The 13545-nt window shown below is 35.7% G+C and overlaps 1 protein-coding gene across 3 annotated transcripts in view; it reads right to left on the bottom strand.

Moving 5' to 3' along the window:
• The window catches only part of LOC150077842 (NPC intracellular cholesterol transporter 1-like), a 671091-nt gene extending 668685 nt beyond the window's left edge, over positions 1-2406 (bottom strand). For all 3 annotated transcript variants that reach the window (XM_090384813.1, XM_090384814.1, XM_090384816.1), the window contains exon 1: positions 1945-2406. In XM_090384813.1, the coding sequence (XP_090240939.1) occupies positions 1945-2004 (60 nt within the window). In that variant the 5' untranslated portion in view covers positions 2005-2406. The remainder of the gene's footprint in view (positions 1-1944) is intronic.
• Positions 2407-13545: the final 11139 nt, after the last annotated feature.

Here is a 13545-nt window from a genome sequence, read left to right as displayed (position 1 = left end):
TGACAAATTTCCGAAAAAAATAATTCAACGACTGTATGCCAACAATAAAATTCTAAACTAATTTTTAAACAGATTTCCAAGATAAATTCTTTCTTGGGGGTTTTCTGTTAGCAAAAATAGTAATATAGTAAGTACTGGAATAAGTTGTGGAAATAAACTTCAAAACCAAATTCACAGAAACGCTTTAGAAACAATTAGATTTACCATATGGCCATTAATATATTTTTCATAACGTAGTAAGGCCTCTGAATGAAGAGAACTTAAGGTCTACGAAGACCAAAAGACGGCCCTGCCTCAGGAGACCATATTTCTAGGCTGAACGAGGCATGTATACGTAGAATGATAAAATAAATATGCAGTAGTCTTAATTAAATACAAAAGTACAAAATACACTATAAAAACTGCCAGCTTAAACACCTCAAAATAAACCATGTAGGAAACGCAGGAGTGAGGCTTCCTAGCAATGACAACGTTCCCAACCTTAGTCGCTACATCTTGGCTAAATATGCCAAATCTCGGTACTCCTTGGGCCTCAGCGTGTTGTTGTTTTTTTTTTTGTTTTTTTTTTCCCCTCTAGAATAAAAAAAAATATCTATAGCCCTCAACAACCTCGCCTCCGCCTTTCAAAAAGCACAGCGGCGTCCGAAGGTCGTATACAAGCTGTTTTTGAACGGATTGCACCAGATATGCATTTCTCGAGCAAGAAGTTTTGACGGTTAGTTTATAAGTTGCTATTCGGATAAAACTCATGCATGGAACAAAAAGAAGTTGAGCTCGAATTCAGATATCCCATTTCTGATCAGGAGGTTTTAAGCTTGTTAACCCATGCACGTCTCATTCTTACGTTTAACTGGTCAGATTCAAAACCCGAGCACAGAGAATCTGTCCCTGGCCACCCATTACCAGATTAGGGGGGCGGGAGTCTGTAATTCATTTGAATTGGAAGGGATAAGACTTCTACTTCAAAACAATGTGGCATGTTCTGTTATTATATATTATAAACAAATCCAAAAATAGAGTACGAAAAGATGAGCATATTTGGAGAGGTCCAAATGCAGACAACTGCAGTAGTTGTCTACGTTGTGTACTAGACAAAGCTAAGGACAAAGCGCAGGGCTTAATTTTTCTGAAGTGATTTTGTAGAAAGTTGCATTTTAAATTACAGAAGGAGTGACTGAGAAGTTAGAAGTATACATGGTATGTACCTAATTTATTACGAACCGCGTTTATACGCTTAAGCAGATTATCTGTAATTTGCAAATCTTCCTTCACTCCACCCTTTGTGAAGTTATGTCAAAGTGGGCAGGTGCACTTCCAGATTTTCGTGAGAGAGAAAACAGAATTATTATTTATTATTTTTTTTCACGAGATATGACGAAGTCTTCCGCAGTGGGTGAGGGTGTAACTTACAAAAGTAAACATTCCAAACAGATGGGGGGGGGGAAAGTCATCAGCTTTTTGAACAAATGCGACAACTGCATTATTTAGGATATTTCTCATGAAAGTAATATTCGAATAACCCTTAGACCAAAAAACTCTTTCGAGCAAATACTTTTTATCTTAACAATTTTTGATGACTGAGAACATTCTGCTTATCCATCGGAAAGAAAAGTGCGCAATACGCTGACTGAAAGAGAGGTAGTGGATGGCCTTCAACTTCATGCTGAATGTGCAATTTTTGCACTCAGAAATTGCAAGGCAGAATTTGGATTCTACACCTATACATTGGTGTGTGACGTCTCTATAATCTTCTTAGTATTTTACTGAAGTTTGTACTAAAGAAAATATAGAATAAATGGTAGGATATATTTCCCAGTTACCAGATAGTCATTAAATGCTTGACAAATAAGTTAGTGGATTAAGCCTTCATTTCAAATAAAACAAGTACGACAGCCAGTAAACTTTATAAAAACAAATATAACAATTTAAATCAGTTCAACGTACCTTTAAAGAGGCCAAGGTTGATAATACGATGACTGACAGAATTCCAGGAAATAAGGCCATCACTTCCACAAACCTCTGTCGTGAAGCAAAACCAAATCTACGTTTTTCTTCCACACAAGTAAACCACAAAGCACACAAGTATTTTTCAAAAACTGTGTAGGAAGTTTTCCCAACAGGTTATGAAGGTAAGAGCTTGCTGCCGGTAAAGATAGATAATGGCACCAAAGACTAGACGTTGAAAGGGTGCTCCCAACGAATATCCCTTCAAGGACATTCACTGCATGGTAGCTTATAAAAAGGCCTCGCGTATTTCTTTAGAGTCACAAATGCTTTGACGAAAAGTATACTCCAGAAATAGCTAATTCACTAATAAATTCATGTGAATAACTACATTAACGTCTTACAAACGAACAACTTTACTAGATAGAAGCCATACATCAGCCTACACAGCCCGACTCTGCCAGTATTCTAACACATACTACTTCAGCATAAATAGACTCACCACATTCAATGACGCCATCACAGTGACCTGCGCAGTATGAATTATCTTTTCAGGTGCGCATGAAAGGTTACGTGACGTCAAAATCGTACGTATGGTGTTCAGCTCTGTAATAACAACATTGTCCAATATTAGTCCATCACAGGTAGCTTGAAGATCATTGATTATTTGCGAAATTACTTCGCAATAACTTTGTATAGATAGATATCTTATGCATCTAAACTGTAATTCGGAATATTACATTTAATTTGTATGTGGGACTTTATATCTGAAAATAATTTACTTTTTTTGGAAGAATAAATAGAGATAAAAATCGTCTGCAGAGCTGTAAATTAAAATTCGATTTTAAAGAGGTGAAAAACAAAAGGATTAAAAAAAAAAAAAAAACAAGAGAGAGAATGTTAAATCAGCACAACAGGCATCCCAACAACATTAATAGGAGTTACAAGTTACATTGCCAGAAAACAGTAAGTTAAAGGGAAGAAAAACTCGTTTATTTTTAGAACAAGGAATAAAAAAGAATAAAGCGACAGAAAAGGACCACTGTTGTTGAATGCGTCAAAATGGTAGTAAGTATTAATAGAACAAGATCAGGTCAAAAAGAGAATAAAACTAAATTAATGTGTCCTTGGTAATAAATAACATTGATTAATAACATATTATTATTATTATCCATATGAGGGAACAGGACCGTGCACACCGAAACCATTATTGAAGCAGGAGAGCATTTGATTGTGACATTGTGTGGCAGATTATTATTATTTATTAGCCATATGGTGCAAGGAAGGCTGGGGCGTATGCTGCACCAGCCAAAAAAAATTCCCTAGTTACCCTGAGAGAGAGAGAGACCCTGGGCGTGCCAAGCCATACTCACCAGGTGTGAGCCCCTGGGGGCAGATGATGCTTTATTTACGTATGCATTTATTCAGGTACAGTAAAACAGCTGTTATATCTTTCAAGAGTGATAAAAGAAGAAAACTTATGTGCGAAAAGAATTTTCATACCATCAATAAGGTATGAAATTATCAAACAGAATGAAAAATACCACAAATCACTAAAATAAAATATACAGAATAATAATTGTAATTGCCAACTAGGCAAACCGTTGCACCGCCTGGTTCGTAAGTCCATTACCTGCGTATTCTTCAAATAATGATCCAGAATTGCTTGTTTGATCATCTTTCAGTCTGCTATAATAGCTTGTCAATTCCACTTTTCTGTATGAGTTCAGAAACATCTGCCACAAATTGTCACAATCAAATGCTCTCCTGCTTCAATACATAATGGTTTTGGGTGCACGGTCCTGTTCCGTCATTCAGGCTCGAGAGTTTGGAGGGGGAGAGATCTACAGTATCCGATGTCGCAATTCTTCAAGAGGCTCTACCGAAACCTTATTACATTTTTTTAAATAATTAAATTAAATTTTAATAATCGATAAAATATTCTATAAACAGTAAAAATGTTTTTATTTTATTAAGTTTTATCTAATTGACTTATTATATGTTAGAATCGACTTATCGCTTTTTAACCATCTCCTCCACATGTGGACATTCTCAACTTTACTGCCCTCATTGGTACGAGTCGTTATCGCTAGCTCTTGACTCCTCCCCTCATTGGCCCGTTGCTGGTTGCAAACTTCATCTATCCTTTTAAAACCTATAGGCAGGGTGCTGTCAGTAGGCCAACTAGTCAGTCGCCTAGGGCGCAGTACTTACCTCAGCCTATACCTTTCTTGGAGTTTTAGGGGCGCTGATTTCATGATTTCCCTAGGGCGCCAGTCGGTGGCAGCTAATCCAGCGCCGCCCCTGCTCATAGGTTCCTCAAAACTTAGGAAGACTTGGCGTGCCCTCGAGCTCTCTACAGCAATAAGAACTTAAAATCAATAGCATAACTTAAGAGCAGAAGGACCGATGTCAAAATTACACTGACTGGTACCCTTCCTGACGATATAAAGTTAGACTAGGAAACCTTGGAAGCCTTCGGCATTTTATCGCCATTGTCATCATCACTACTACATTATCTCGTTCTAGCAAGAAATCTTGAAATTCTTCCTTTCTAAAACAGTTGACAATTACTTTATTAAGTTTTATCTTATTGACTTATTATATGTTAGAATCGACTTTTCGCTTTTTAACCATCTCCTCTACATGTGGACATTCTCAACTTTACTGCCCTCATTGGTACGAGTCGTTATCGCTAGCTCAACTTATAGTTCTCAAAAGACTTAGAAAGAAATGCACGACAGCTTCAACTTCTGAAGCGATCTTTACACCAAATCATCCCGAAATTTTATTTTAGTTCTTTGATCGTTCCTCGATCGATGTAGCGTTCGCAGTAAGAAATTCAACTCGATTTGCTACTGAATTGGTAGTGTTTAGATGTTTTGACAATGTCTGCACTAGGCCAGAAATAGAATGATTTTCAGTTCACTGCTTCCATTTTTGCATTTGGAATCTGGAGAATATTGACAAAAATCATTTATTATTATTAAAGTATTGTAATTATAACTAGCCCTTATTGAGACATTTGCTGTCTTACAACGCTTTATTATTATTATTTACTTTTATTACTTTTTTTGATTGGTTGTGCACTTAGAGATGTTTTAATGCAATAAATACAGTATTTTATTTCCAGTGATTGGAATATCGAATTATATGACAATGTAGAAGGCTGATTTTACATGATGCATGATCAAAGTTTTTTGATTACCGACCATTTGTAACATTATGTACCGTTCCACCAGGTGGCAGCAGGTAGATTTTTAGCGGTACGCAGATGGTACGATGCTTAGTTTGTTTGTTTATATCTATGTTCTTCAATGCCAATATATCCTTAAAATTAACTATTTCTTTAATTATTTCGGATACCTCTATCCAGGTGGCGCGCGTGAAGATTTTTACAGTGGTAATGAACAAAAATGGCACTCACAAGGTAAAAAGATTGCCTCTCCCGGGATTAGACCATCATAAAGTGTAGCCTCATACTCATTGTGGTTGGAATGATACAGTATGTATAAATAAATGAATAAATATCCTTTAAGGGTATGCTGAATTAGTGTATACCGAAGTAACTATGGCAACAGAGCACATGATGCCATCGGATATGGAGTGAGATCGTTTAGGGCAAGTGGCAAAAGACAGTTTCATTTTGACTGCAATGGTACTTGAGAAGCAGTACAGCATTTATTAAAGCGGTGAGTAATGTGAATTTTTCCCTGAGCGTTTTCTGGATTTTTCTGTGGGTTCCGTTCAAGAATAAAGCAACTTAAACAATTCACATATTCTTGATGAAATGAAGCAACATATTGATGCATAACACTGTATAAATTTTTTTGATGCAGTATTGTAAACTGGATTGCGTTTTTATTGGATAACCTTGCACAATATACACATTATAGGATAGAAAATACATCACACGATACAAAGGTGAAAAGTAAGGAGCCAATTACGTAACACTGATGGGGGAAAAGAAAAAATGAATAATGCGTTGTAAAGGGATTGCACGAATGCAACCTAACAGGTTTTTTTTTTTTTTCTTTCGTAAGGGAAAAATTAGACTTACGTTGAAGTATTTCGTTACATAATAATGGATGGGCTATCAGTGATGTTGTTGGGAAGTGAGGGGGTAAGGTGAAGTGCAGGGAAAGTTCAAAATGGCTTTACAGAATTTGAGAATCTGCCCACCTAATGATTTTCCCCCTCTCCAGTGAGTATGAATCTATTTTATGGAAGAAAAAAAAAAAGTATGAGTTAATCAGTGTAATGAAAATGTGACAATCTGAAAAAAAAAAAAAGTTATATACATATTATTATTATTATTCATCAAGCGATTTAGGTCAAGAGCTAATACGTTCATTAAATCGATCAACGAGTCAGGAAAGAGTAAATAATATATGTATTTTAAGAAACGATATTAGCCAGTAGCAGGTTGGATAGAAAACAGCTTTCCTGCTATACAGCACTTGCATTTTAAGGAGGAATTCTCCAAGATATTTTCTCATAGATCATTGTGAGTGTTACTTAAAATTGTAAAGCATAAAAAGCAAAGACGCGGTTTAAGTTGAATGAGCGTACAGAGAAGGATTTGTTGGTTGTTGTAGAGTTTTAGGCATCAGCAACTTAGGCCATATTGTGCTTATTATTATTATGAAAACTCCAAATACGAAAGGTGTCAGAACCTACGGTGCTTAATACCGTGTGTGGGATGAGAGTTGAGGAGATGAAAAAAGATATGAGACAAGATATTAGAAAATTTAAGTTGAAAGGATAAATCAAGGGAAAAGGAAAGTTTGTTCTGTGAGTTTGTAGTAGGACAGTAAATGGATGTTGACTGTTTCGGCACGTGTTCGGACAGGTTTCGAAGAGACGGAGCAAGAATAATAGAAGCAAATTCAGAAGAACAGTGCCCACAGAAGAAGTATCTATAGAAAAGGCATGCAGCAGAAACAGAACGTCTATGAGACAGTGTGAAAAGACTTTATAAGAGATGGATCATAAATTAACCTAACTGTCCTCTATTGAATGGAGTCTAGAAGCCCGAGACAGGTTTTGGGGGCACCATCCAGATGTGGGAACAATATTCTGTAGTAGGGCGGTTTCAGATTTGTACAGAGTGAGCAGCTTTTTCGAAGAAAATAAAGCGATAGAAAAATCCCAGTTATTTTAGATGCAGAGGAAACAATATTTGTGATGTGCTGAAACCAAGGAGATTAGAAATCAGGATAATCCCTAATAGAGATACGTGATCTTGTCTAGAAATCTGAGTGTCGTCAAAGATAAGCATTCGAGCATAAAAATTCTTTTTGCGAAATATATGACAGGACTGAGTTTTAGAAGGATTGAAATTAACTAAGTTGTCTTTACCCCACTGGAGAATTATCTGGAGATCAGCATTTGAAGAATTTGTAGAGGATATTCGAGAAGTTGGAGCTGTTCGTGTAGGGCAAGGTTTCTCTAGAAGGTGGAATGTAATGTGCTGTCATCAGAGAAACTATAAATAGGATTTCCAGTCAATGGAAGAAGGTCATTAATACACAAGAAAAAAAAAAGAGTGGGAGAAAGAACTGAACCTTGAGGAAAACCAGCATTAGTTGAAATGTTAGCCGCGTAGCATCAACCGCAGTGAGCAGTCAGAAAGAAAACTGGATACCCCATTACAAAAAACTGTTTAAAAGCAGCAAGATGGAAGCTTATTTAAAGGACCTTTAAAAGAAGCAGTGAGATTATACTCTAGCAGATCCGGATGCATCCTAGAGTTTCCAATAAGTTAACTACGGTGGACTATCTAAATAATCCGCCGATTGAACGTATATAATGTCTGTAATTTCGTGCGGTCGATTTATTGTGGACAAAAATCTCGAGTTTTCGGGAGAAAAACCATGCAATCCTCGCTTAAGACGAACTAACTTGACCACATTGTGGAAAGGCCCATAAAAATTCCTTGTGTCATTGATGCTATTCGAACCCAGGTCTTTCCACCCTCTGGGGAGGACTGTGCTACCCACAGGGCAAGATATAAGGGTGTATTGGAGATTTTTGTACGTGGAGATTTTTGTATCTGGAGCAGATGAAGGGAAAACCTACCTAGCCTTAAAATTGGATACTTGAAGGTCTTGTACTGAGATGCTTGTCAGCGTTTACAGCTCTTCTGCAATCAAATACTTGAATCATAAAGCATTAATGGGATAATTTGAGCCCTAATATACCTATCACTGCATTAGGATTACAGATATGAATGAGAACATGGTTCAAACTTTGTTTGCTTTTTGCTACGTAAACAAGTGATCATGTGCTGTGTATATTGAGTATCTTATTTTTTCGATTATTTTATTATTATTTTTTTATGGTCCACGATATTCCGTTTATATACTAAATATTCAACGAGAGAGAGAGAGATACTTTGTAATGCATATTCTAAAGTGTACAGGAGTTCATTAAGACTTTTGACCCTGATAACATCGTTTGAGTGCAGAATACAGAATCCATCACTGGATTCTGTATTGCTGTTACAGCAATGCCGGATTATACACAGGCTAGCAGAATATCTTAATATGAATGGGATGTGAAAAAATAGGGATAGAAATAAATATATTTGAATGCAATAAACGAAAAGAACAATAATACAGCAAATGAAATGCAATTAAAAGCTTATAAAACTTTATTTTTTACAGTAATTGCGGTCGGGGGAGGAGAGAATTCTCGACATTTTGGTCCTGGAGCAACTGCGCCACTACACATGGTTAACTCCAGCGTCATATTATTTATTTATTGTATTTAGGTAGTCCCTACCAAAGTTTGGAAACGCCTATAATTAAATATGAAGCTTGAGCCAATCATCCAGGCAATCGGAAATTTTGGCTTTATGCCCCTGTATTTTCCTTACAGTAGTTTTTTTTACAAATATGCATTAACCTTTTTTTTTTTTTTTTTTTTCTTTTTAAATGTGACGAATGTGCTCTAGCCGACTTTACAGTTTGTTTAAGTTGTCAACGATTGGAATTTTTTTTCTGCGTGCTTTAATACACTGGTTGCTTGAAAAGTTCCTAGATTGCGTGCTGTTAAAAATCAGAACTCTCTGGAGCATAGGAACAAAACTGGGAAAGAACATATTTCCTTGGTGGTCTGAGGAGTTAGCGTCTCTTAGTAGACAAGTTAATATCAAAGAAGGCGATCGTTGCCAGTTCAGGCGGTCGAATGGTTTAAAACCAATTGCAAAAATAAAAAGAAATTATACGGTGAAGCAATTAGGCAGCATAAGGCCCAATCATGGCAGAATTTTGTAAAAGAAACAGGAAATACGGAGCCGTGAGGTCTATTGTACAATTGTCTCGTAATAAAGTTCCCTTAGGAGATATATGTGTACATGATATGTCACGTGAACCTACATTGGATTGGTTTTCTTCAGTCGCTGCAATAGCGAACAGCCTATATAAGTATGATGATAACGGACAGGACACTGCTGATCAGTTTAGAATAAGAATAGAAAACAGTATATGTAATACGTCTATTGAAACTAAGCTATTTAATATGACCGAGTTACAATCAGTTATGAAACAGGTCAGGTTAAATAAATGTCCTGGTTGGGATTTAGTAGTAAATACAGTACAGCAGACCCCCGTTATAACGTGGTTCGCTTTACGCTGATTCGCTATAACGCTGTTCTTATATTATAACCCGTATCTGACTATAACGCTCTTTTACAGATTGCATTTTTGGCATATTTAACGAAATCGTTTCATTTGACGGAGTCGATAGCTTGAAAAAGAGAGAGAGAGAGATTAGGCAATATGATGATCTGAAGAAAACTCACCTAAAAAAAAAAAAAAAAAATGTGGAACCATTTAAAACTAGTAAGGGCTGGTTGAATAGATTTAAAATCCGGGGAGAAGCCGCAAATGCAGAAGGAGCCGAAAATGTGTTATACTTCTCAACAAGTTTATAACATAGATGAAGCAGGACTTTTGTGGAAACGAATGCCTAAAAGAAGTTTCATTTTGAAAGAAGAAGAAAACATGCCAGAACCTTCAAAGCAGCGAAGGATCGGGTGACTTTATTGTTGGGTGGTAACGCTGCGGGGGGTTTTAAAATTAATACCCCTTTTAGTTTATTTGGAAGAGGGCTAAAGTTCAACCCAAAATCGACACATTTTTCATGATTAAATTCATCAATTAAAATCAATTTAGATCAATTAAATTTATGATTTTAATTGGAATTTTAAGTTTAATTTTGATACGTAAGTAGTTACCACATAATTATATATGTATGTAATGCAGAATATTTTATATGTACAAATATCTAATATTCAAAATATTTGAATATTAGATATTTTGACCGATATTTGTGCATCTTTTCAATACCGTTTATTATTGATTAGGAAATATCCCATGGCACCGACCGCAACTCACAAATACATATGTTACCGTATGGGAATGCGGCGCTCGCTTAGCGTGAATTCACATAGCGCTCTTTTTCCGGAACGAATATGAGCGTTAAGCGGGGGTCGCCTTTAATTGTTAAGATGTCTAATAGTTAAGATTGGAATTTATCCTGAAATATTGTTAAATATGTTTAACAAATGCCTTTTAGAATCAATTTTTCCAGAAATATGGAAGTTTTCAATTTTAAAGATGATCCAGAAACCACGGAAGAATCCTTTGGAGCCTAGGGCATACCGGCCAATATCTTTATTGGCCAACCAATCTAGGAAAGATATACGAGAAACTTTTAGCCATTAGACTAAATAAATTATTAAAAGTTCATTGTACAATTGAAACAAATCAATACGGATTTAAACTGGGAACTCTACTGAAGACGCTGTGATAAATATGTTATGGCAGTTCATAGACTTCGAGGGGGCGTTTGATTCCCTGTGGTGGGAGACTGTATTAAATGTGTTAGTAAAGATGAATTGTTCATATCAATTATACAAAGAAATAAGAAATTATTTTACAAATAGGAAAATATCATTAAGGGCACGTCATTTAGTTTACGCCACATTGGTATACCGCGGATGTCCCCAAGGCTCTGTAATGGGGCTTATATGTTGGAATCTTGTGTTAGATCAGTGGCTTTCTCAGAGTCTTGAGCACTGTCATTCTATAGCATATAGAATGACAGTGCTCCGGGGTCTTCAAGATTGGTCTTGGAGACAAGGATTCAGAAAATATTGGAGGATCTGACTGAATGGGTTACATTACATAAATTGAATATCTCTATAACAATAACTAAGCTGATGATTTTTAAAGGGGCTTTCAATTTTGATCTTCCACCTAGTGCGCGTATTTATAATAAACAAATAGCGTACGTTAAAACCAAGAAGTATTTAGGAATAACTATAGATGATAAGTTAAGTTTTGCAGAACATATAGAGAATTTAGCTAATAAAGTAAGAACTTTTAGTGCTGCTATAATTAGGATAACGAGAACAGAATGGGGATTAAATTAAAAAAAAAACTTATATTGTATTATAAGGCTGTTTTCCTGCCAATTGTTTCATATGCTGCTAGTATTTGGTACAGGAGGGCAAATATTTTTAGAATTAAAAATAAATTAAATTCCATACAGAGGGTGATGTTATTAGCAATTAGTCAAATATGTAGGACAGTTTCAACAAATGCCCTTCAGGTGATAGCTGGGGTGTTACCCCTGAATTTGCATATAATATATAGAGGAATGGTGTATCATTAAAAAAGAGTACGGAAATTAGCTTTATGGAAATAACTTCTAATACATTTGTAAATGTGAAAATTGAGACAAAAAGAATTTTAAATGAATTATTTAATACGGTATATGGTAATGTAGATGGAACGACAGTACGACTGCTCTACTCACTAAATTCCTTTTTGCCAGATGTTCGCTATTTGTCATTAAACAAAAAAACTTCAAAACATGGATCATTAAATGCAAAACTTTTTCAGTTGGGTATAGCGACAGATAGTTTTTGTATTTGTGGAATTGAAGAAGATTGGAAACATGTATTATAACATTGTAATCAGTATAATGAAAAAAGGTCTCTGTTGTTTCAAACAGTTTTAATAACTCTTGATTTTTTAAGGAGTCCTTATGTTCTGTAATGTAATAACTAGATCGTATGTATAGCTTAGCTTAATTTTCAGCACTCACCTCATAGTAATCCGCTTAGCTGGTGGAGAGTTTTACCACATACATAGTGGTTATAGGATTCTAATAACTTACAGGGATTATGAGTTTAAAACTAAGTTATGGGCTATAAAAATTTTTTTTTAAGAAAGGAAAGTGCACCTTCCATTCTATGGTTGCCTAATTAAATTAAATTAAATGAAGAAAAAATAGAAGCTAATAGTCGCGCACGAGCGACTTTCGAAATTCGTCTTCAGTTAGCTATAGTGGGGGGGGGGAGAGAGCGCGCTTGTGTTATATACGGTTTGGGTTCCCGAAATGCATTTCAGTGCACGTGGAAACTTAATACGTGCTAAATTCCAAATGGGGAGAAATTGGCGGGAATCTTTTTGTTTAACACGTTGAGTGATGGCGCTTAAACCATTCGATGACAAGGGCTTCGTTTTCAAGGATTTTGTAGCTAGAATTTAATTTAACTACTGTGATGGCTGAATCGATGAGTGGGTTGTGATTTTGAGATTGGACGTGTTGTGTTAGTTCTGTACTTGCTGAATTAGTTTTGAAGATATTAAAGTGGTATGCCTGCGTGTTGGAAATTTTTGATGTCCCGAATTTTGCTGTTGTACTGCCTATGTAACATGCTTGGCAATCTGATTGGCATCTGATCAAATATATAATGTTGTTGTAATCTTGTGTCTCGTACTCGTGTGTTGTCTTGTATGAATTGAATTTGGAACTTAATTTGTTATAAGATGTGAATATTAATTTGATATCTGTATTTTTAAAAATCTGTTGAAGTCTTCTAGCGTATTGTTGATGATATGGGAGCGCGATAAGGGGTTTATGTATCTTATTCTTATTCACGTGGTTAATGATTTTGCTTGGGTTATTATGAACTTTGGTGATGGTTTCTTTTATTAGTTGTGATGGGTATTTTCTGTCGATGAATTTTTTGGTGAGGTATTGCAATTCTACAGATAGGTCTGTTTGTGTGTGGCTATATTTTACAGCGTTGTATATCTGGTTGTATAGAACTGCTTTTTTGATGTATAGAGGGTGGTGTGAGTGGTAATGTAAGAATTTACCTGTATGTGTGTTTTTTCTGTATATTTTGGTGCCTCAAGATGTGCTTATTTTGTATACAGTGAGGTTTAGAAAATTAATTTTATTATCGGTTTCTACTTCGAGGGTAAATTTGAGTCTTTCATGTGTTGTGTTAAAGATGTTCAGTAAAGTATCGATGGTGGTTCTGTTGCCTATTAAGAGGATGTCATCTGCATACCTCATGTATAGTTTAATTCCTGGGGGAAAGGGTTGGAGAATATTTTCTTCGATAGATGCGAGGTAGATCTCGGATAAAGGGGCAGAGATACCGAGGCCCATGGGAAGGCCGAAAATTTGTTCGTAGATGTTATTTTGGAATTTAAATTGTTTGGCGTCAAGTAATTAGTTTTAATAAGTAATGTTAATGTTTTAATAAGTAATGTTAATGAAATTACACTTGTT

Source organism: Mastigoproctus giganteus, chromosome 11 (genome assembly GCF_048544385.1).
Source record: "Mastigoproctus giganteus isolate SK-2022 chromosome 11, ASM4854438v1, whole genome shotgun sequence".
Lineage (NCBI taxonomy): Eukaryota > Metazoa > Arthropoda > Arachnida > Uropygi > Thelyphonidae > Mastigoproctus > Mastigoproctus giganteus.
This window is presented reverse-complemented; position numbering and strand designations above follow the sequence as displayed.